Source organism: Ceratotherium simum, chromosome 4 (genome assembly GCF_057802395.1).
Source record: "Ceratotherium simum simum isolate JZ-2026a chromosome 4, ASM5780239v1, whole genome shotgun sequence".
Classification (NCBI taxonomy): Eukaryota; Metazoa; Chordata; class Mammalia; order Perissodactyla; family Rhinocerotidae; genus Ceratotherium; species Ceratotherium simum.
In genome coordinates this window covers 91,510,816-91,535,948 of record NC_141903.1, presented here as the reverse complement: position 1 = coordinate 91,535,948, position 25,133 = coordinate 91,510,816, and the positions used below count along the sequence as shown (strand labels likewise).

General features: G+C 41.0%; 1 protein-coding gene across 4 annotated transcripts in view; it reads left to right on the top strand.

Moving 5' to 3' along the window:
- The window catches only part of UTP15 (UTP15 small subunit processome component), a 53,768-nt gene extending 43,217 nt beyond the window's left edge, over window positions 1-10,551 (top strand). For all 4 annotated transcript variants that reach the window (XM_087430185.1, XM_087430184.1, XM_004420458.3 and 1 more), the window contains exons 6-13: window positions 225-350; window positions 1,989-2,124; window positions 3,741-3,825; window positions 4,734-4,883; window positions 5,921-6,022; window positions 7,454-7,587; window positions 7,767-7,825; window positions 8,738-10,551. In XM_087430185.1, coding sequence (XP_087286311.1) covers window positions 225-350; window positions 1,989-2,124; window positions 3,741-3,825; window positions 4,734-4,883; window positions 5,921-6,022; window positions 7,454-7,587; window positions 7,767-7,825; window positions 8,738-8,955 — 1,010 coding nt within the window. In that variant the 3' untranslated portion in view covers window positions 8,956-10,551. The remainder of the gene's footprint in view (window positions 1-224; window positions 351-1,988; window positions 2,125-3,740; window positions 3,826-4,733; window positions 4,884-5,920; window positions 6,023-7,453; window positions 7,588-7,766; window positions 7,826-8,737) is intronic.
- Window positions 10,552-25,133: the final 14,582 nt, after the last annotated feature.

Below are 25,133 nucleotides of genomic sequence, written 5' to 3'. Positions count from 1 at the left end.
TAGTTGCAGATTCTGTGTAGTATGGTATAGTGCTTCCTGAGAAACACGCAGTGGTACCAGAGAGATTGGAAGTACTGAATCTTCGTGAATATACGTGTCTTTTTAAAATTTCATCTAAGCTTTTTCTTCTTTTAAAATTTGTGTGTGAATACACACACACACGCACACGTAGTTTTTGTTGTTTTGAGGAGTGAAATTTACATAATACAAAATTGACTTTTTAGGGTCATATGATCATACTGTGAAGATGTTTGATGCCCGAACAAACCAGAGTGTTATCTCTGTTGAGCACGGGCAGCCAGTGGAGAGTGTGCTGCTTTTTCCTTCTGGAGGTCTTCTGGTGTCAGCAGGTATTTCTTTTAAAAATTACTTTCATCAGTGTGTTGGTCTTGAGTCAGATATTTCTTTATCAGTTCCTTTTTGTAATTTATCAGTGTGCACTTGAATTGCATATCTAGGTTTTTGCTCAAACAATTGATAAGTGGGACAGGCAAGCAGTTATTTATCTAGTACCTAATGTGAGCCAATATACATGTTATCTCTAATGCTTTAGATGAGCCTACAAGACGGTTAGTTTTCTCCATGTTTTGCAACTAGGGAAATAAATAAAAGTATTTACTAATTTGTCCAAGACAAAGTGGTGAGTGGCAGATCTGATGTCCTAGAACTTGAGAGCCTGCGTCTTGTACATAACCCCTAAATCCAGCTCACACTCCTGCTGTTGTTCCTGCCTAAGAGACCTGCGGCAGCTTTTGGAAGACAGGCTCTTTCAGATCTAGAGTCAGGCTTGTCTCTTTTTATGTGACTCTTGATTGAAATGGCCTTACCCAGCCAAGAGCTGATAGTGCTGGAGGAGGAGACAATGTGGAGTCAAAAGGGGCCTTGATACAGTTTTCATCAAGTTGGAACTCAGGTGTTTATTGTTATGTTGATCATAGTGCATTCTCAAAATTATAGTGAAAGAAGTAAATTGGCTTTTTTCATTTGTCAAGTCAAAATGAATGTGTTGACGTTAGAAGAATACACAAGTAGTATGTATACTTTATAGCATATGTATGGCTGTGTGTCTGGGTTTTTTTTTCCTTAATTCTAAAATCCAAATAGAAATTGGCCCGGGGAAAGGTACTCCTTTCCCCCGTACCTATTGATTTCAAAATAAGTTGATAACTTTGTCAGACGTATCCATTTTTATTGCTGTTATTTTGAGAAATGAAAATAAGTTCAAGTTGAACAGGGAGAATGGATACCTGTCTGCTAATCTCCACTGTGTCACTAGCTAATTGTGTGACCTTGGGCAATTCCTTAACTTCTGTAGACCTTGAAAATGAGAGGTTGGACTAGATCAATGGTTTCAAGCTGTCATCTCTCGTGAGCTGCCACGTGTGGGGAGTGAGCTAGGGTCCAGGCCCTGTTCCCCGGTCAGGATAGGTATTTCTGTGCTCCCCTCCAACCCCTTTTTCTATTTTACCTGCTAGACTTGTATAATATTTCGTTGAAAGAAAAGATGCTGCATTAAGAAAATTCTTTTAAACCACTGGATTAAATTGCCTTTAAGGATCCTTCCAACTCTTACAGTAAAAGTTATTGGGAAGTTTTTCAGTTTTGTTGTGATTGACAAAATTTTTAGAAAATCTACATTATTCATTTCCATGGTTATACAAAATTCCTTTTGAAGAATGATTTTATTATAATTTTCTTAAAATAAAATCTTTCTTTGGTTATACCGTTCGTTTTACCGGGTGGTTCTGTGTACTTTGCACATATGAAATGCGTCATTCGTGCTAACAGTTCTGTGGGGTAGGAACGGTTACTGTCATCACTCGCACGCCCGGTAAATGGCAGAGCCGGTGTTGCAGCCAGGCAGCCGCGCTCTGAATCCCTCACTCTGCCTCCGCGCTGTGGAGGATCCGGTGAAGAAGGCTTTTCACGTCTTTAGAATTTTGAATCTGTAGGCGGAATATCAAACCCACACTTGTTTCTTTTTACAGGAGGTCGCTATGTGAAAGTCTGGGACGTACTGAAAGGGGGACAGTTGTTGGTGTCCTTGAAGAACCATCACAAGACTGTGACATGCTTGTGTCTGGGCAGCTCCGGGCAGAGGTTGCTTTCCGGCTCACTGGACAGGTCAGCGTTTTAATTTTCCTTCTTCATCGTTACTAGTGTACGAGTGTTTACTGCTCGAGGAAGTGAGGGAATGCTGCAGAATTTGTGATAAAATAAATATTCTGCCAGATGATTTCCATGAAAAAAATCTGTTGAGTTGAAAATAGTTTTGACCTTTTATTTACCCACATAGCAAGCTTATTTTCTCCTTTGACGTAATTTATTGCTTTAACTTATGTACTTAACGGAATTTTATTGAACCATTTGAATGTTAATCTTTTAAAATAATCTATATTATTTTATAGTTTCTTTTAAAATCATTATTGTATATTCGTGTATTTTAAAATATTTATAACGAGTACATGTATATATTCTTTAAAATTTTGAACTTGATGTAAAAATTGCTATACATTAATGTGGCCCAAATATTTCTATTTTAAATAGGTATTAGTATTCCATTAATTCATATTCTAGAACAGTGCTGTCCAATAGAAATAGAATGCGAGCTACAAAATTGTAAATGTTTTAGTAGCCACGTTAAAAAGGTAAAAAGAACTAGGTAAAATTAATTTAATATATTTTGTTTAGTCCACTCTATCTAAAATATTATTTTAATGTGTAATCAATGTAAAAATTATTGAGAGACTAGAAACAAGTTAGGCATCTGATACATGCCCTGTGATACATAATAATATTTTACAATGATTAAAGAAAAATATAGTTGTACTTAACAGAAAAATATTTTTTCCCTGCCTCTGTTCTAAGGTTTAAATTTAAGTTAATTAAAATTAAGTAAAATAAAAAATTCAGTTCTTCATTTTCACTAGCCACATTTCAAGTGCTCAATAGCCATACATGGCTAGAGCTATGGCACAGTTCTAGAATTTACTTATATTCATCTATTGTTGCTCATTTTATTTCCATATTTCCTTTTTTCACTGTTATGGAAAGCCTTGGTTTTTCATCATGTTTATTAAAAAGTATACATATTTTAAAAACTAGAAAATATTTCTAATACAAAGGAATTTTTATGTAAACGTATAGCACATTCTCTGAAATAATGTTACCTAGGCAATTTGAGACTTGATTTTTAGATTTGCCCCTCAAAGCTAAGTGCAGATTGCCTCTATTTGTAGTGGTTCTCAACCCAGAGTGATTTTTGTCCCCCAGGAGATATTTGGCAATATCTAGAGACATTTTTGGTTGTTGCCACAACTTGGGGCAGAGTGCTGCTGGCATATGGTGGGCAGAGGCCGAGGATGCTTCGAGACATCCTGCAATGCATGGAACAGATGTCAGGAATGCTGAGGTTGAGAAGCCCCTTCCTGGACTTCCAGTGTACTTCTGCTGATGCATTTTCTTTACTCTCAAGTTTTATCTTCAGGTGGCAGTGGTTCATGGTCTGTCCTGGTTGCTTGTCAAAGTCTTTATACAAACATCATGGTTAGTGCTAATAAATAGTTCATTCTAAAAAGAGATTCAGTGATGAATTAGTTTGCAATTAATATTACTAATCATTGTTTTTCTTCATTATTGTGTAAATTTTAATATTCATATATTGAATTTTCAAAAAATATAAAATTTGCATTTTTACTCCTTTCCAATATGATTTGTAACAAAACTTTCTTTTTTATTAGGAAGGTGAAAGTTTACAGTACAACTTCCTACAAAGTAGTCCACAGTTTTGATTACGCAGCTTCAATTTTGAGTCTTGCACTTGCAGTAAGTAGTTTTAGCTCTTTTTAGCTCTTTTTAAAGCTTTCACTTATCTGCTAAATGAAACTAAAATGGAATTTTAGGGTTTATCTTTGTATTTGAGTAAGTCTTATTTTCTTCTTGCCACACTAGATAATTGAGTTAGGACAGTTGCGAGAATATATGACTTGTCCCAATAACTTAGCATGACTTTAGTCTAGGTCTCACTCCCTGCATAGTTGCAGACCAAGTACAGTGCTGTGGGCGTTGTGAGCACAGAGGCCCAGGCCCGGGAAGTTGAGGAATGTCTTCAACACTTGTAACTAAGGGTTCAGTACTCCAGGAAGGCAAGTTGGCTCTCTGAGCAAAGAAAAGAAGGGGGCAACAAAAGGAAATAGCTCCTTTTCTTTGTTGACTGCTCTTTCTGGAATTCCACTGTCAAGTTTCATGAGCTGTTGAGGAGGAGGACATTTGAATACATTATGTAGAAATTTGAAGTGGGAGAGGAAAAGCTTATTACAGATATTATTACAAAATTATTTTGTACAAATTATTACAAAATATTTTCTTGGCAAGATTGTGGAAAGTGATGCCAGCACGTAATCCCTTTTCTAATAAGGAGATGCAGAAAAAAAATTATTTTGAAAGTTTCCCAAGATGTCATTAACTGTGTGTTATACAAATTGCCAGTGATAACTTATAACAGTTATGGTAGGTTCTGTCAACAGAATAGTATCTTAGAGGGAAAAGTGATTTTGCTCTAACTTTTTGCATAAATCGTTGTTGGGCAGAGTATCTATGTCTGAATGGAACTCTTGGCGAAAGTGTGGATAAGCAGCAAACGTTATGATAAATTATGAGTTAAAAATAGTAAGAAAAAGTAAGATAAGTTATGAGTTAGGAATGGACTAACTTATTTTTCTAATTGCTGTTAGCATGAAGATGAGACAATAGTTGTAGGAATGACCAATGGAATACTGAGTGTTAAACATCGGAAATCTGAAGCAAAGAAGGATTCTCTTCCTAGGAGAAGAAGGCCTGCATATCGAACCTTTATTAAAGGAAAAAATTACATGAAGCAACGGGTATTTGTGTATTTCTTACATTTTTTTAACAGGTGAAGTTTGTTAGAGTAGCCAACCCCCTCTCTGCACATTACAGAAAGTATAGTTCACATGGCCTTTAACTTTAGTTTGCTTTTCTCTCCATCAGATTTATCTCCAGGTTGCTAGATTGGGGACATTATTAATAAGTAATGAGAAATAAGGACTACTTTATTTATTTATTTATTCTTTATTTTTTTTGTGAGGAAGATCAACCCTGAGGTAACATCCATGCTAATCCTCCTCTTTTTGCTGAGGAAGACCAGCTCTGAGCTAACATCTATTGCCAATCCTCCTCCTTTTTTTTTTCCCCAAAGCCCCAGTAAATAGTTGTATGTCATAGTTGCACATCCTTCTAGTTGCTGTATGTGGGACGCGGCCTCAGCATGGCCGGAGAAGCGGTGCGTTGGTGCGCGCCCGGGATCCGAACCTGAGCCGCTAGTAGCGGAGCGTGCGCACTTAACCGCTAAGCACGGGGCCGGCCCAAGGACTACTTTATTTAATACCCAGAATCATAACAATGGTATAATGCTTTACCATCTTCAAAATAGTGTCTCTCACACACTATCTAATCTGATCTTCTAAACAACCCTGAAAAGTAGTAGAGCCAATCACGTCCGCATTTGGCATCTGGGACGAAGGAGATACAAAGAATTTGTGATTGATCCAGGATTTCGTTACCGGTAACCAGAGTTGTTGGGACTAGATGGAAATTTTTCTGATTCTTGTGTTCTTTTTCTACTAAATCATACTGCTTTCCATGTAAAGAGAATTGAAATGAGTAATATTTGCCCAGAATTGAGGTATTGTGTATGTACTGTAAGTTAAAGTCATAGGAGAGTAAGAACACATTGATGTAGCAAAGTATTCCATTTTCATTTGCATCATGGGTGTATGACCGTAAATGATGTAGTTCGGGGGCACCCTGGTGTAAAAGCATACCACTATGGAAAAGTTTATTTTAAATGAAACTCTATACAGATAATGATTTTTCCTTGTAAACTCACTTTTCAATACAGGATGACATTTTGATCAACAGGCCGTCAAAGAAACACCTAGAATTGTATGACAGGGATCTGAAAAATTTCCGAATCTCTAAGGCGCTTGACAGAGTCCTTGAGGTGAGCAATTTTTTTTAAGACTTTCTTTTTTTAGCTCAGTTTTAGGCTCACAGCAAAGTTGAGGGGAAGGTACAGAGCTTTCCCTACACCCCCTGCCCCTGCGTATGCACAGCTTCCCCCATTATCAACATCCCCCACCAGAGTGGTCCATTTGTTACAACTGATGAATCTTGTTACAACTGATGAATCTACAATATATATATTGTATTGTGTATATATATAATTTTTTATTGAGGTCACGTTGGTTTATAACATTATCTAAATTTCAGGTGTACATCATTATATTTTAGCTTCTGTATAGACAACAAAAGACTTTTGTTCACCAACAAAAGTCTAGTTACCGTCTGTCACCACACACATGTGCAGGGACACCCTTTTCGCCCTCCCCCTCCCCCTTCCCTTTAGGTAACCACCAATCTGGTCTCCATATCTATGTGTGTGTGTGTGTATCTTCCATATATGAGTGAAGTCATATGGTAATTGTCTTTCTCTGTCTGCCTTATTTCACTTAGCATAATACCCTCAAGGTCCATCTACGTTGTCGCAAATGGCACAATTTGGTCTTTTTTTTTTATGGCTGAGTTGTATTCCGTTGTATATATGATATATATAAACCACATCTTCTTTATCCATTCGTCTGTTGGTGGACACTTAGATTGTTGCCAAGTCTTGGCTATTGTGGATAATGCTGCAGGGAACACAGGGGTGTACATATTTTTTCGAATTAGTGTTTTCATGTTCTTTGGATAAATACCCAGAAGAGGAATAGCTGGATTATATGGTATTTTTATTTTTAATTTTTTGAGAAGTCTCCATACTGTTTTCCATAGTGGCTGCACCAGTTTGCATTCCACTAGCAGTATATGAGGGTCCCCTTTTCTCTGCATCCTCTCCAACATTTATTATTTTTTGTGTTATTAATAATAGCCATTCTGATGGGTGTGAGGTGATATCTCATTGTAGTTTTGATTTGCGTTTTCCTAATAATTAGTGACGTTGAACATCTTTTCATGTGCCTTTTGGCCATCTGTATATCTTCTTTGGAAAAATGTCTGTTCATATCCTCTGCCTGTTTTTTGATTGGGTTTGTGTTTTTCTTGAGTTGTACGAGTTCTTTATATATTTTGGATATTAAACCCTTATAGGATATGTGATTTGCAGACATGTTCTCCCAGTTACTAGGTTGTCTTTTTGTTTTGTTGATGGTTTCCTTTGCTGTGCAGAAGCTTTTTAGTTTGATGTAGACCCATTTGTTTATAAGGAGTGTATTTTTAAAAGAATCATTTTATTACTGGCTTTGTGCATTACCATGACTCAAAACTGTGAAGATAAAGACCTATTTAAATTTGGTAAGTTGTTAGTGAGTGCCAAGACTATGATTTTTTCTTATGCTGTCTTGTCTGCTCACGTTGACTCTGAAAATCTCTCTAGCCCAGTTGTACAATACAGACACCTGAGGTTACAGTTTCCATCATAAAGGAGCTAAATCGAAGAGGAGTCCTTGCAAATGCCCTCGCAGGTCGAGATGAAAAGGAAATCAGTCGTGTTCTTAATTTTCTGATAAGGTATGTTTTATGTCTATGAAACACATGTATCTTGCATCTGAAATCCTTTGTCTCCAAATGAGAGACATTTACTTTTAGTTCGATCTTTATAGAGAACTGATGGAACAATGCAGTAAATCTATTTTAAGGATGTTTTTTAAAGGTTGCATATTTTAGTAAACAGAATTTTTGCTTTGTAGGAATCTATCTCAGCCGAGATTTGCCCCTGTTTTGATCAATGCTGCTGAAATAATTATTGGTAAGTAGGTGTTAAAACTTGAAAAATCCTAGCATGCTTGCAAAGTAGAGATGTCAAATAATAAAATCAAATTTATCAAAGTATCTTGTTTTTATCAATTCTCCAATAAATATTTTCATGGAGAAAACAAGCAACAACAGTAAATCGATACATTTTAAAATGGAATACAATGTTTACAGTGGTTTGACTTTGAATTTCTGGGACTAGGGTTATTATAATTAAAAAAATTTTTTTCTTAAACATCTACAATGAACATGAATATTTTTTAATGGGAAAATGAAAATAAGTTAACCTCCATGCTGTGTTTTCTGTAATTCATTTTTTTTTTTCCCCCCAAAGCCCCAGTAGATAGTTGTATGTCATAGTTGCACATCCTTCTAGTTGCTGTATGTGGGACTCGGCCTCAGCATGGCCAGAGAAGCGGTGCATCAGTGCGCGCCCGGGATCCGAACCCGGGCCGCCAGCAGTGGAGCGTGAGCACTTAACCGCTAAGCCATGGGGCCGGCCCTGTAATTCATTTTATTTTATTTATTTATTTTTTTTATTTTTCCCCCCAAAGCCCCAGTAGATTGTTGTATGTCATAGCTGCACATTCTTCTAGTTGCTGTATGTGGGACGCGGCCTCAGCATGGCCGGAGAAGTGGTGCGTCGGTGTGCGCCCGGGATCCGAACCCGGACCGCCAGCAGCGGAGCGCGCACGCTTAATGGCTAAGCCACAGGGCCGGCCCTGTAATTCATTTTAAAATACATTTATTCAGATGGATTGTTTACTTTCTGTAATTCATAAATTGTAAAATAAGTTCAGATTTTTCAATGTCTTTTTATACAGTATTTTTATACTTTTTCTTAATATTGCTATTTATTGTTTAGAAAGATATGTCTAGGTAATGTATTTTCTCTCTCTCTTTCTAGATATCTATCTGCCTGTGATTGGTCAGTCACCTGTAGTTGATAAGAAGTTTTTGGTACTTCAAGGACTTGTTGAAAAAGAGATTGATTACCAAAGAGAACTCCTAGAAACCTTGGGGATGATGGATATGCTTTTTGCTACCATGACAAGGAAAGAAAGCACTTCTATCTTGCAGCATACGTCTGATGGATTTCCAGAGAAAAAGAAGATGGAATCATAGTGTCTGCTTAATAAGACTCCTAGGAACTCCTAACTTGGATTAGATTTGATTCTATTGACTATTGGAAAGAGAATCTCCTTGACACAGTATAAAAAACTATTTATAGAAGCAATCTTATGAAAGAGATTGGAATAACTATGATTGGCAAATAAGTACTGGTTTTAAGACATGGTTTTCACGTAATATTTTGAATTATGTCATGGTGTCTTCAGCTTCAGGAGCTCAGCTGTCTTGGTCATGGTATATGTCTACCTCGGACAAGTTGATACTAATTTTAATACAGCAAAGTTCTGTACCACCATTTGGGTAGGCATTCAGAACTCTGGAGAGGGTTTCAACTGGGAATCCTGCCAAAGGAACAGGGCTTTATTTTTTACTTCTTTCCTGGAGAAACAACAACAAAACAAATGTCTACCTTGGGGTTTCCAGGCTGCCGCTGAGCTTGCCTCCCATCTCCTGGACGCCATCAGTCACCCTAGGCCCCACGTTCTGCTTCAGCTGCTAATGGCACTGTCCCTGTCCTAAGTGTGGCAAATCCACGGCCAACTCTGAATAATTGACACCAGTTAGACACGTATTCAGAGTCTAATGAGGCACGCTCTCCACCCCAGGTTTTCTCTTTATGTCTTTAATCCTGACTATCCTTATCAGAACAGTGTCTACAGAGAGACCTTATTGGACCATGTGTTTTTCCTTCTCAATATGCAGCCTTTCTACCAGGTTTTCAACTTGCTATGATAAAATGATAAAATTTGCCATTGCTCCATTGCACTTGTAATAACTAGTCTTTCAGCCTTTTAGACATGTGTTTGGAGCCTATCTTGCAGCTACTCCCCCTCTGAAAGCCATTTTCTCTGATCTGGATTTAGATTTTTGTCTCTGTTCTTCACAGTCATCTTGTGTTTCAGAACTCCAAGCCAGAGTCGCATGCTTTGGAAAATAGTTGTATTTTTAAAAAGTTCAATGTAAATTACATTTTTTTATAAAGAGATTCATATTCTTGGATTTCTGAGATGTATTCCTGATGGATAGTCGCTGGCTAGTGACTCCTAGCGCACCGATTTCACGCTTAACTACCTCTCCCACTTTCTCCCAATTGCTCTCCCATCTCGAGTAGTTATACCTGTAGGGAAATGTGCCTTGAGCTAGAAGAACCCATTGTTCATTAAAGGAAGATTTTGTAATGGGAATCTCCTCTTAAAATTTCAGTTCTGTGAATTCACATTTTTTTTTTAAAGCAGAAAAAAATATCTCTATGTTTTAGTAAGGGCGTATGCTCAAAAGTAGGATCTGGTGTCCTTTTCACGAGTTGGTGTGAACAATCATGCAGCAGCTGGCTTGAAGAAACCAAGCGTTCGCTCCCCTGCGTAATTATGAGATGAGTCAAGGTCAGAAACTGTGTCTTCATGTTGAGAAGGGTTAATTTATTTAAATAAATTTTGTATGTAAAAGCTTTTTTAAAACTTGAACATCATAAGTATGCCGATAATTTGTCTATTAGTAAAAATTAGAAGTTGAAATTGTATCTAAAACTAGCTGCCATCAAATGTGTAATGTGACAAGGGTCTTCCCATAAATTACTTTATTTGATTCTCACCACAACTGTCCAAGGCTGGTGTTCTCATTCAACACTGAACTACTGCGGTAGTTATTACTTCACTCTTGATTCGCCGAGCTTGAATTTCTGTCTTCCCCGCACTCTGAACTGGCCTCCCTGCTGGGGCAGAAGCCCCTCCTTCCCTTTAGCAACTTCCCTGAGTGCTGCACTTCTTAGATGAAATGTGTAATGATTGCAAATTTTTAAGAAGATTAGGAAACAGTTCCCATAGCCATCGATACTTGTGTGTTAAAATCAAGAATAGTTTTTATATTCACTGGGACAAACTGGTATTTGCTGTTTGAAGTGTTTAAACATAATTGGCACATTACAGTCTGTGACGTTGGCCTCCGGATTCTAATTTAAAATGCCTAACAGGTTTTTAGACTTGTGAATTTTAGTGGAAAGGTATTTTGAAATGTTACTAAGCCTGCGAAAATATTGAAATGTTTCAGAGAACTTAGAAAGTCACTGTACATTTAATTTATTATATTTATCAGAGTTAAGTACCTGGGAAGGTTTTTCTTGTTGGGTCAAGCATTTGAAGTGCTATTTATGAGAAAATCAGATATATTAAATGTATAAATACATTTTACAGCTGTTAAGCTGTTAAGTTGTTTAAAGGCATTTGGATTGTAAAGGGGATGTTTAAAGAAATTCAGTCTATTCAACTTAAATCAACTCTATCAAATATTAATTAAAGACCCCCTTAAAAGGGATTATATTAAAATGTACTAGTTTTCTGAACGGAATATTTGTAAGTTAAACTTAAAAGCTTAAGGAAAGTTTTTTTTGTGTATGAGGAAGATTGGCCCTGAGCTAACGTCTGTTGCCAGTCTTCCTCTTTTTGAGGAGGAAGATTGGCCCTGGGCTACCATCCATGCCCATCCTCCTCTGTTTTGCGTGTGGGACACCGCCACAGCATGAGCAGTGAGTAGGACCGCACCGGGATCCGAACCTGCGATCCCTAGGCAACCGAAGCAGAGCTTGAGAATTTAACCTCTATGCCACTGGGCTGGCCCCCTAAGGAAAGTTTTAAAATGCTTAATTTTAACAAGTAACCATAAATTGTCTTTCCTGTGGACAAAAGACTCTTTCAGACACTAAAAAACCCTCATTGATACATAAGCTCCACACCTCCTCCCCCTGCCATAGTCGCCTGGACCAGGCCCTCTCTCAGCAGGGAGTTGTCATTGGGATTGTAATCGTATCTGTGATCCGGGAAAGTGTGGGGGCTGGGAATGCTGTGTTTGGGTCATCAGCAGATGAAGCTGGTCTGCAGAGAGAGAGGAGAATGAGAAAGTAAACAGGGCAAGGCCTTCCTGTCTCCGCAGGTCCGAACTAGAGAACTAGTCCGCGATGGTTTCTGTCTCCCTTCTGGCTGTGCCTCCTCCTCTCGGCTCCATGGGGATCTTTGGAATCCCTCTAGTAAATTCTGCTTGGGTGAGTGCGAGTGGTTTCCCTTATTTATAACCAAATGACTCCAAAGACACTGGTCCGCTAATCCTGATAGTCATTGAGAGAGATGTTAGAGGCCAGGGACTTGGGGTTTACAGCAGTGAACAAAACACGAAATCCTTGTTCTCTTGGAGCTAATATTCTGCTTGGAAGAGGTAGGTGTTCAGTAAACAAGTACCTATCGAGTCAGGGGGTGATCAGTGATATGGAGAAAAATCTGGCAGAATGGGAGGTGTGGGAGGTGGATTGCAGTTTTCAGTGGAGAAGTGAGGAAGGCTCAGGGTGGCAATTGGGCAAAGGCCTTAAGGAAATGAAGAGGGATCCTCAGGGACGGCTGGGGCAGAGTGCAGAGATCTGAGGCAGAAACAAGCCTGGTGAGCTTGGGACAGCACGGTGGCTGGTGTAGCTGCTGGAGCAAGGGAGAGGAGAGTGGCAAGAAAGTCAGGGAGTGGGATAAAAGCAAGATGGGGCATTCAGGTGGCTCACTGGGGAGTTTTACCGTAAAGGGGAGCAGAAAAATTGGGCAATGGCTGGAGGGTTGTGGGGCCAAGATGGTTTTCTAAAAAAATAACTTCAATGAGGTGTAATTGACATGCTAAAAACTGCACATTTTAAGTGTTCGGTTTGATATGTTTTGACCTATGTACACGCCTGTGAAACCATCACTACAAGCAAGATAATGAACACATCCGTCCCACTCCAAAGTTTCCTCCTGCCCCTTCCTCAGGCAACCACTGATTGACTCTGTCACTATAGTAGATTAGTTTGCACTTGCTGCAATTTTATGTAAATGGAATCATATAGAATTTAGGATCAGGGGGCCTGGCTGCTTTCACTTAGCACAAATGTTTTGAGATTCCTAATTCATTTGAGAGTTATATTGGAAATCACAGCAGGTATGCTGATGGGGATAATCCTGTACAGAGGGAAAAACTGATGGTATAGGAGGGGGGCCACCTGCTGGGGCAGTGTCCTTGGGAGGGGGCCTGGGGCCGGGCGCCCGGATGGAAGGGTTGCCTAGACAGGAGGGTGATAGTCGGGGCATGGTTTAGGAGGGAAGGCCGAATATACGGACACAGATGCAGTTAGAGGTGTAGATGTGATGGTGGGGGTTGTGGAAGTTCTTTGCTGGGTGCCTTTATTGGAACAAAACAAGAAGATGATAGACTGAAACAGGTTGGAGGAGGAGGAGGTGAGAGGCGTGGGAAGTGTGAGGAAGGAACAGGAGACAGGAAACGTTCCTAGAGAGGTCAAGAGCACCGCCGTCGGAGCTGTCCGCCTGGGTTGGAGTCTTGGCTCAGCCACTCACTGGCTGTGTGACTTTGGGCAAGTTATTTTACCATGTTATAGTTCATTTTCTTCATCTGTTAATCAGACAGACAAAATCACATGGGGTAGTTATGAGAATGGAGTGAGTGAATACCTGTCAAAGTACCTAGACTATTTCTGTTGTTAGCTATCACTATTATTGGGGGGAATGAAGGGACTAGAGAGTGAAGGAGGGTTGCCAGCAGCACTAAGGGCCCACATGAGGTTAGCGCCAGGGGTTTAAAGCCAGACCAATCAGCATGACTGTTTTTCTCTATTCACATGCGGCCATGAGGGAGGCTGAGATGTAGACTTAACCAGCATTGGAGTTTTCATTGATGAACAAGGAACGAAAGCTGAGACAGGAGCGAGGGTGTTGAGATTTACGTGCAGTGGTGATGATGGACCGTGGCGTCTAAGCTGGGTAAGCAAGAAATGAGGTCGTGGCGGGGAGAGGACTGAAAAAACAGCTGGATCAGGGGACTGCTGGCTCGTGTGGAGTTGAAGAGTTAGGATTTGTGTCCTAGAGGTCGTGAGCTAGGGACACGAGAGGAGCTGCTGAGAGAGCCAAGAGTGATGACAGGAGTCGTGTTGGAGAGAGTGACAGCAAGCCGGGAGCTGAAATACTCAAGAAACGGTGGGAGTGGCCCAGTGGTCTGCGGTGGCTGAGAAGGTGGAGTATTGGGTGCATGGTCAGAGGCAAGGCTCTCCTGGGGAGGAGCCAGGGAGAAGGGTCCAGAAGCAGTGTTGAGAAACACCTCCCCCACTGTTAGGGCAGCTCTGTGACGGGTGTGGGGACAAGGTGACCTGCCCTGGGGAGACTGTAGAGGAAGCTTGCTGACAATAACAAGAAGCTGGCCTCCCCTCGTGCCTGCCCTCCAAATCCTGTGTGAATATATCCAATTGGTGGAACCGAATTTTGCATCCAGAACACTATCTGCAAAGGGATCTGGGAAATGTGCTTTAACCTTCCAGCTCTACAGTTCTGAAGCCAACCTAGGAGGATGGAGCGGAGGATGACGAGGACCATCCACACAATATGCTTCCCCAAGTGGGCTACACATCTGTCAATACACGTGGATGCGTACCCTCGCTGCTGCTCTGCACTTCTGCTTTCCACTTGCTGTGTATTAGAGGCTGCCCCATCCTACTACAGATGGCTCTGCTGCGTTCTTTTTCATGCTGGCCCCCTATATCGCTGTCTAGATGCGCCATCACGAGTTTAACCAGTCCCCTGTCGATGGGCATTTAGACGGTTTCCATTCTTTTACAGTTGCGAGAAACTCTGCACTGAGCAAGCTTTTACATAAGTTTTTGTGCGTTTTGAGGAGTGTGTGCTGAAATAAATTAATATGAATTATCCTGATGCTAGGCAGCAAGCCTTGGTTTTCCCACCCCAAAGCCTTTATGTGGTAACGTCTCACCCTGGCTGCTCATCTTCATCTCAGGAAGTGCCATCGTCTTTCCAGTCGAGGCTCTGTTCCCCAGTATCCCTGCCAAGACGTGTTCCCGGACGACCTTCACCGCATGCAGGGCACTGCGTAGTCCCAGGAGGCGTCATAACCATCCGGGGCAGGGCTGCCCTTATTCCCACTCCGCACATAGTGACACTGAAGTGACACAGAGTGTAGGTGACTTGTTCAAACTCACGCAGTTGCTTAGTGGGGGGTCTGGGATTTGAACACAGGCAGTCTCATTCGAGAGTACATATTCTCAACCACTACAGGAATAGCATCTTATATTCTAGAAACATGGAATATGTCCTCATTCGTCTCTGTATCCTCGACTTTACCCAGCATACTTAGCTGGTGCTCAGTAAGCATGTGCTGAATGAATGAGTAAAACGAATGAATGCTCATTGGATCCAGCTTGACAATTCACATGAAAACAGCAGTTTGGTTACTGTGTACAAGACGAAATGGTTATATTATTATTTTTCTGAGAGCTACAACTCAAAATGTTTCGGGAAGCTGTCCTTATCGCCCATTGCGAGTTTTGATAGGTAAAACTGAAGCCGTGCATCAAGACAACTACCTTAGGGCCGACTCCGTGGCTTAGCGGTCAAGTGCGCGCGCTCTGATGCTGGCGGCCCGGGTTCGGATCCTGGGCGCGCCCCAAGGCACCACTTCTCCGTCCAGCGCGAGGCCGAGTCCCACGTACAGCAACTAGAAGGATGTGAACCTATGACATACAACTATCTGCTGGGGCTTTGGGGGGAAAAAATGAATAAATAAAATCTTTAAAAAAAAAAAAAAGACAACTACCTTAGCTCACCATTAGTCCACGAGGTGGCAGTAGTATTTTGAAAACCACAAGAAATTTGCTTTTCTACAGCCTTCTCTGAATCAAGTTGGTGTTCCTAAATGTAGGTGAGTTCTCTCAGAAAACAACCAAGATATTTGGTTATAATTATTATTAGATGCTAACCAGAAATATGGAAATAAAATCTAACCAAGGCACTCTTTGAATTAAAGATTTAAGCTTTTCAACAATGTAGACTAATGGAAAGAACATGAGCTCTATGATCCTGGGCAGGTACCAGCTGCTGTGGGCCTCAGCTTTCACATCTGTCAAATGGGCTAATATCACCCCTTGTAGGCTTGTTGTGAAAATGAATGCAATGGTATATGAAAAGTGTCTTACCTGCTTTACTGTGTCTTTCTCATGTTTGTAATTATAGAAAGTCTACTTGCCTTGTGCCGGTTGGGAGATTTTTCTTAGCATCCCTGGTTATTAACATCCTTTGGATCACTTAGGTAAGGGTAGAGTCAAAGTTTTATATTCTAAAGGATATTTTCTAAATAAATTAATCACAGAAACTATAAAACGAGGGGTGTAACTGACCTGAGACAGACTACTCACAAGTATTTTGAAAATAAATGATACGATTTGCAGTATATACCAATAAGGCATTAACCACTTATTCATGAAAGTAAGATGTTAGTTCCCATTGGATCATTAGTGTTATAGTAGAAATTTTAAATAGAATTGTTTATGTCTTGAAGCATATTTATTAATGCAGGCTTTCCTTTATTTAAATTAACTATATTAGCTGGGACCGTGTGATGACTTTATTGACCAAAAGGTTAAAGATACAAACTGTGTTAATTTAATGAGGGTTGGCAATTTTCTGTAACCATTACTATAAAACACTGGACTCCTATAAGATATATTTTTTCCAAAGTTTTTTTTTTTTTAAATAATTTTATTTATTTATTTATTTATTTTTTCCCCCAAAGCCCCAGTAGATAGTTTTATGTCATAGTTGCACATCCTTCTAGTTGCTGTATGTGGGACGCGGCCTCAGCATGGCCGGAGAAGCAGTGCGTCGGTGTGCACCCGGGATGTGAACCGGGGCTGCCAGCAGCGGAGCGCACACACTTAACCGCTAAGCCACGGGGCCGGCCCATCCAAAGTTTTTTTTAATTGAGAAATAATTGACATATAACAGTCTATTAGTTTCAGGTGTACTAAGATGTATTCTTTTTTTTTTTTTAATTTTATTTATTTATTTTTCCCCCAAAGCCCCAGTAGATAGTTGTATGTCATAGCTGCACATCCTTCTAGTTGCCGTATGTGGGACACGGCCTCAGCATGGCCGGAGAAGCGGTGCATCGCTGCGCGCCCGGGATCCGAACCCGGGCCGCCAGCAGTGGAGCGCGCGCACTTAACTGCTAAGCCACTGGGCTGGCCCATAAGATGTATTCTTGACAGAGTGCTCCCAATTAAAAAAAAAATCCTGAGTTAAAACCAGTTTCCTCACAGGAAACAAGTGGAAAGCAGTGGTCAGATTTTTTTCTTTCACTGTTGTCCTCTTAGGATGAAAGATTTGAGGCTCACCTGCCTCACCCATTCTTTTCTTCTGGTGGGAAAAGATCTAGGTGGTAACAAACAATTGAGAAAGAACAAAATAGACAATTGCAGTGAATTTATTGACAGTAGCATTTATGAGTTTCCTTATTCTATAATTTCCAAGAGAATATTACAATCTTACACACATGATTTTCTACCATAAGATCATTACTCATAAACTTAAACATAACCTAGTGGTTTTATTTACTTGTGTGTACATTACACGTTATTTAAGATAATATGAGCCCATTCATTATTAATGACAGGAAACTCTTTAGTCAGCTTGTAGAGAGGATCATGTCTGATTCTGCTTTAACAATAAGTATAAGGGCGATCGAAACTGGAAAATTATAGACAATAATAATAATAATGGCTAATACTAATAAAATGCTTACTAAGGCAGTTGTTCTCACCCATGTACATATATCGACTTATTTCATCTTCACAACAACTCTGGGGAAGGCACTGTTACTATCTCCATCAAAATTACTGTGTTTGCAAATACATATTTCTAGACTCTAAATTTAATACAAATTAAACACAATTAGAAACCAGGTGGTAACGATGTGAGGTGATGGATGTGTTCATTAGCTTGGTTGTAGCAATCATTTCACTGTACACATACATCAAATCATCACATTGTACACCTTAAATATATATAATTTTTGTCAACTATACCTTAATAAAGCTGGGGGAAAAAAAGAAAGAACAAGCTACTAAAAAAAAAATAAATAAATAAAATAAAAGAGGGCTGGCCTAGTGGCGTAGTGGTTAAGTTCTCACACTCCGCTCAGCGGCCCAGGTTTCGCGGGTTCGGATCCTGGTCTCAGAGCTATGTACCGCTTATCAAGCCATGCTGTGGCAGCGTCCCACACATAAGGTAGAGGAGGATGGGCACGGATGTTAGCCCAGAGCCAATCTTCCTCAGCACAAAGAGGAGGATTGGCATCGGATGTTAGCTCAGGGCTGATCTTCCTCACCAAAAAAAAAAAAAAACAAGAAGTAACGACAGATGCAGAGGAAACTCAAACAACTTTTAAGAGTATCTGACAAAACTTTGCACAACTATATTTAAAAAGCTGGATTACATAGATACTTTTCTTGAAAATATAAGGGAACAAAATAGGTCCCAAAGAAACAGAAAATGGAAACAGAGAAGTAATTGAGAAGGTAATCTGAGACACTCTGGCCTCAAATGTTTTAGTAGTGAATTCTTCCAAACTTTCAAGCAGAAAATTCTGATGTATTTAAACTGATCTAGAACTTAGAGAAGAAAACTGCCAACATCACACAACACAAACATAGAGCTGACCAACCTCTTTTTGGTAGGTTATACTGTTGTTCCGAGTATGCACTGTCCCTCCTGGTGAACTGATGGTAGTTCTTCATGCCATGGACAGCCGCTGGCCTCTAGGTCGTGAGGCACTCGCTCCTCCTGTGGGTTGCTGTGTCCTCACTCTGTGGAAGTGAGGCGTGGTTGTGTGATTCGCCTGGGCTTATAAAATGAGGGCAGAAGTGACATCATGCCACTTACAAGCAGAAGCTCTTAAATCTGGGTCGTGGTTCACCAGATCTCTCTTCTCTCTTGCCATGACGAGCGAGACCAGCAACGTGCCATATAAGCCGCTTCATGCACCTCATCCCAGATGGAAGATGACACAGTGGACCTACAGTGGACGTGTACTGTGAGGAAGAATTAAACCTTTGATACTCTGAGCTACTGAGGTTTGGGGATTGCTTGTCATCACAGCATAACCTAGCCTACCCCGATGATACACTCCTCTTCCCTCACCAAGCAAAACTATAAACAAGTTCACTTATGAATATCAATGTTAAAATCTTCAATTAGTAAGAAAAAGATTTAGGCTACACTGTAGGAATAATATACTCCCAGGTAAGACCTCTAAACAGGTAAGTATGTTCTCCACTGAAGACTTGAAGACCTCCCACTTCACGTGTGTGTATTTCCATCTAAAGAAAAGGTACCATGGGTTAGTTTGTAAAATATGTAACTTTGTCCCCTCCCTCCCTCAATCTATTGTGTCAGTATCAAAAAAAGAGTTAAGGATTCGAAGGCTTCATAGTATCAAAAACACCCTTAAGTGGGAAAATGGGTCTTAGAGCTAAGATACTGATGCAGAGGATATGAAATGAAAGTTCCCAGGGCTCATTGACATTTCACGGTGCAATGCTCCCTATAAAGGCATAGGGAATGGACATCACCCCCATTTTGCAAGTGGAGAAGTTGAATATTTAGCAGAGAAACTCCGATTTGGACTCAGATCACCAGGCTCTTGATGTTTCTTGTTTTGTTAAAAATAAATCTACCATTGCCTAAATCAGTGAGTTTCTAGTAAAGACACTGTAATGTTTGCTGCAGGTTTTTTCTTTTTCCTTTAAGTAATAACGGATGTGATGATTTCTACAACATTAAAAGATGAATACACCAAGCTCTCGCAAAGAACCCCAGATATCTGGCTGTCCTTGTAAATAAAACATTGTCTCTGCTACTGCTATAGGCCATGTGGTCAATGGTACATTTTCTTAGAAAACAGGACATGGAGGTCATTTGATAGTCAGAGGATCACGAATTTGCTGTTCAGCTCAACCCATACAATACTGTTATATCAATAGTCCAAATAGTAATGTAGATTAGTTCATTCTGGATTTCTTTCTTAACAGCATAGGAGATAAGAGTATGAATCGCCTGGATCCATCCTGGAAAAAACAGGAGTGAGACAATTTTTAAAATTTGAGTGGTGACTCACTTAAATAGCAGCCGACATCAGGTTGAATGGAGAAGAGAAGAAGTAAGCCGTGAGAGGACAGGGACCGTGCCTGCCTTACGTCTAGGGTCTGGCACACAGGAGGTGCTAAGTAAATGTTTGCTGCTCGAAGGCTGAATTCTGAGGAGGCAAATGTCAGGCTTGAGACGGTGGTGAACGGGGCTACCAGACAGGGAGGTGGCTTGCTCTCTTGGGACTAAACAAGGAAGTGAGTCTTTCTCTTGAGAACTAGACACAAATGGAAGCTTTGAGGACAGAAGGCTTTAAAAGGGTTTTTATCTTATTTTCATTTTGAAATCATTTTTGCCTTACAGAAAAGTTCCAAGAATAGTGCAGTGTCCTCCAGCTCCGCTAATGTCAACAGCTTACATTGTTAACCAGCGGGCAAATATCAAAACCAGGAAATGAAGGTGGTTGCAATGCTATTAACTGAAATATACCGGTTTCCCCAGTTTTCTCCCTCATGTCCCTTTTCTGTTCTAGGATCCAATCCAGGAGCCTACGTTGCATTTAGTTGTTTTGTGTCTTTAATCTCCTCCAGTTGGTGGTGGTTCCTAGTCTTTCCATGTCTTTCATGACCTTGAAACTTTTGATGAATACCAGTCAGTCATTTTGTAGAATGTGTCTCAATTTGGGGTTATCTGATATTTTTTCATGATTAGATTCAGGTTACATGTTTGGGGCCAGAAAACCACAGACGTGATACCGTGTCTTTCTCCCAGTATCGTATCAGGTCTACGTCGTCAGGTCTATGTGACGTCCACACGTCTTTTTTTTTTTTTCTTTTTTTGTGAGGAAGATCAGCCCTGAGCTAACATCCGTGCTAATCCTCCTCTTTTTGCTGAGGAAGACCGGCTCTGAGCTAACATCTATTGCCAATCCTCCTCCTTTTTTTTTTCACCCCTCAAAGCCCCAGTAGATAGTTGTATGTCATAGTTGCACATCCTTCTAGTTGCTGTATGTGGGACGCGGCCTCAGCATGGCCGGAGAAGCGGTGTGTCAGTGCGCGCCCAGGATCCAAACCCGGGCCGCCAGCAGGAGAGCGCGCGCACTTAACCGCTAAGCCACGGGGGGCCCCACATGTCTTCTTACTGGTGATGTTAACTTTGATCCCTCAGGTAAGGCATTGGAGGCCAGGTTTCTCCACCATTTGTAATTGAGAAATGTTTAGGGGAGACACTTCGAGATTATGCAAATATCCTGTTTTGGCTTAAACTTGCACCCACTAATTGTGGGTTTTATTTGCATTTCCCTGAGGATGAGTGATGTTGAGCACCTTTTCATGTACCCATTGGCCATCTGTAGGTCTTCTTTGGAAACGTGTCTAGTCAGGTCCTCTGCCCCCCTTTTTAATTGAATTATTTGTTTTCTTGCTGTTGAGTTGTATGGGTTCCTTATATATTTTAGATAGTAATCCCTTATCAGATAGATGGTTTTCAAATATTTATGGACCAGCTCTTTGTGAGGGGTCAGTAGGGAGGGATCTGCAAAACTCCTTTCTAAAAACTGACTTATTACTAACTGCTACTTCAAAATGTTATCATTTTTAATCTTAGGTAATAAGCTGCTAATTTAATAAAGAAGATAAATTATTCCATTAATAATGAGAATTAAATGGCTGCTCAACTCATGTATGCTATTGCTACCAAGAAACGTAAGTGATTTAATTTCTGTTCCCTATGAAGTTTTTCTTCGAATGTGTGGGTTTTTAACCTGTGGACCGTGAATGGGCTTTGGGGTGGCCAAGAACTCCCAGAAAAGTAAATTCACAATTTGGTGAAAATAGCGGATGTGTATCATTTTGGGGTGAAGATCTGAGCTTTTTCCCGATTCTCAGATGTCTTTGTGACCACACTCCCGCTCCCCCATGAAGCCTTGTGCTTCAGTCAACCCGGTGGACAAACATAGATCATTCCTTTCTCCTTACTCAAACCCGAATGACTGGGTTTGGCAACGTTTATGGAGGAGGACGGAATAAACTTTAATTCAAGTTGGTCATTTTGGTTGGAGAAAAACATGTCCATATAAGGGACGAAAGATGATAAGTTCCCCTTTTATGTTGCCAACGGCACAGATTGGGATCAGCATTGTATCAGAGGTATGTTTAACTTCTAGAGAAACAATTACATTTTGATGCCAACAGAAAAGCAAACGCGTGTTTGCTATGATTCATGACACTTTCACACTCGGGGCTTTAATCCTGAGCTGTGATGTTTACTTATTACAGTTTATACGGTTTGTCACGCAGTCAGTTTCAAAGGTGAAAGTCAAGGTGCAGAATGCTGTAAAGAGACCATTTGCATTCTTCTCTTGAACATTTTTAACACTTAATACAGCTTATATTGTACGAAAGAAGAATGTAATGTTTTATACTAAGGCATATTTTAAGGACCGTATTTTGTATTTGTCATCAAAATCATTTTAGTGGCACATTTTAGCAGTGCCAAAATGACTGGCAAAACAGACACTGAGCTACACAAGTGTGATTGGGAGCCACGTGAGAGTGAAGGCAAATGAGATTGTTGACGATGCGCTCAAGAATCTCGGAGTCTATATGAGTGTTCTAGGGGATCAATAGAAATTATTTATAAAATTGTTAATAGAAATTATAAGAGAATATTTGTTATCTATAAAACCAAACACGAAGTCTTACAGAGAAATCACGGACAGCACATGCCATCTGTTTCTTCTCCCTGGGTTCATTTATCCCTTGGCCACTGTGCGACTCTGTTGGCAGCTCCTGCTCATCTCCTTTTTCTGTATCTCCTTGCACTTCACGAGCTGCGACTGATTCTGAAGACTTCACTGTTTAAAAGATAAAGACGAGAGTTTGCATCTATAGCCTTTATGTTGCAGATGGCTACGAAGTTTCAATATGTCATGCATCTGTTTTTTGGAGCCTCCATCCAGAACTCCTAGGACTCCATGTCACCTGTTGCAGTAGGTCTCCTGCTAATAATCTAGGAAGGGTGGAAAAGAGAGAATTCAAGGATGACAAAGAGTCCTGTTCAGTTAGAAAAGTTGGAGTTTGAGTAGGAGCATGTCTTCTGCATATTAAGCAAGACTGTTGTGTCCCTGACTCCTCAGCTGTAGAAAAAGAACATAAGTATATAGGGGTGGGGGTTGGAAGGGAAAATAGGAGAAGATGCAAAGAATATGAGTCTGTGGTTTCTAGAGATAAAGTCGTAATAGGGGCCTGTTGTAAGGTGTTCCTTCTTGCCCCAGGCTCCAGAGCTGAATTACTATGTCCTTCCTGTAAGGTGAGAGGTGGAGGTATCCTTGAAGCCGATGTTGTTTATTCAAGAAACAGTTGTGTGTTCCTTCTGCCGGATCTTGTACTAAGCATCAGAAAATCGAAGATGATTGAAGCATACTTCTGTCCTTAGTGAACTCTCAGCTGCAGGAGATGGAAGCAGACATAGACCATCAAAATGCCACATAGTAAGTTTGGTGATCAATAAGTGCACAGAGGGGCTGGCCCTGAGGCGTAGTAATTAAGTTTGTGTGCTCCACTTGGGTGGCCTGGGTTAGTGGGTTCAGATCCCCGGCGTGGACCTACACCACTTGCCAGCCATGCTGTGGTGGTGACCCACATATAAAGTGGAGGAAGATTGGCACAGATGTTAGCTCAGGGCTAATCTTCCTCAAGCAAAAAAGGAAGATTGGCAACAGATGTTAGCTCAGGGCTAATCTCCCTCAGGAAAAAAAAAAAACCACAAAAAAGAGAAATGCACAGAGTAGGAGGGAAGCGTAGATAAAGAAACCTAACTTCGCTTGGAGTGGAGGGTGGGAGCACTGGGGAAGGTTTTCTGGAAGGAGAGATTGAGGTAAGGCTTAGGAGACCAGTAGAAAAACACTGAGATATGCAATATTGTTTTCAGAATTTCTGTGGCTGGGCAGACCAGGGAGATGGGAGGGCTGGGGTTGGTGATGGAGCCAGATGGGCCAGGGTTAGTTCAACCAGAAAGAAATATGTGACCTCTGAGGTCTTCTGACACTCACTGCATGCAACCACATAGGATACTAGTTATGAGTATGGGCTGAGTTTACATCTGACTTCTACCACTTATTAGTTTCTTCCATGGTAAAACGAGACACCATTAGTCTCTCATAGTGTCGTTGGGAGGATTCGATGAGTTGACCTAAGTAAGGGGTTGACCTAGTCTCTCATAGTGTCGTTGGGAGGATTCAATGAGTTGACCTAAGTAAGGGGCTTTGAGCAGTGCCTGGTGTATGTGAAGCATGTGTCAGCCGCCATCACCATGACTCTGAGGCTGTGATCTGCAGTGTAACTCCTTGCAGCACAGGTGACTGAGCCCAGTGGCCAATGAGAAAGTGGCTTTCTAGAAACCATCGCCAAGGGTAGCTCTTCAGAAGGAACAAAGGTTACACTGGTGTTTCCCAAGGGCAGAGTTGAGCAGGAACCTAACAGAATTACCTGGAGAGCATTTTCAAAACACACATGTCCAGGACGCACCAGTATCTTCAGGGGCGAGGCCCACGCGTGAGCTATAGGAAAAGTCTTCCAGGGTGTGTCCGCTCAGGCCTCTGGCCTGAAGAGCACGGCCGGCTCTGTCTGACTTTGGGAGAACCCCTCGCTGAGGGAATGCATTTAGCAGAGACGCACGCCAGGCACCACACGCCTGAGCAGCTTTCTGGAAAACACAGAAGAGATCAAGTCGTCCCCCTTCCACCCTGCATTGCGCTGCCCTAATGTGGGAATGTCAAGAGATGGGGAGAGGCAAACGTAATAAGACAGGAGCAACAGGCGAGCTTTGTAACCAAAGGGGTTAGGGCAGTGCCCTGGGCTGTAGAGACTGGACTCAGCTAAAACAAGAGGAGCTTTTACAGAGTCTCTGTGCTTCTTACATCACAACCACCCACGGACGACAGTGATGCAGGTGGACTCCCTGGAGGACGGGACCCAGGATGGGACTGGCTAGGCTGGAAGGCATCCCCACGTCTGGTACTGAAAGGGACTGTCCCATGTGGGTGTTTACCAGGAAACTCTTGAGAGCAAGCAGCTGGCCACAGCACACCTAAAGGAAGCCTCGTTACTGTAAAACACATTTATTAAACTATGAAATGTGAAAAAGGAGGAGAAGCAACAATTGCTAGGCATCTAGAATCTCAGAATTTCAGCTGTCCCACAAGGAGAATCCTACAATGTCACTTTC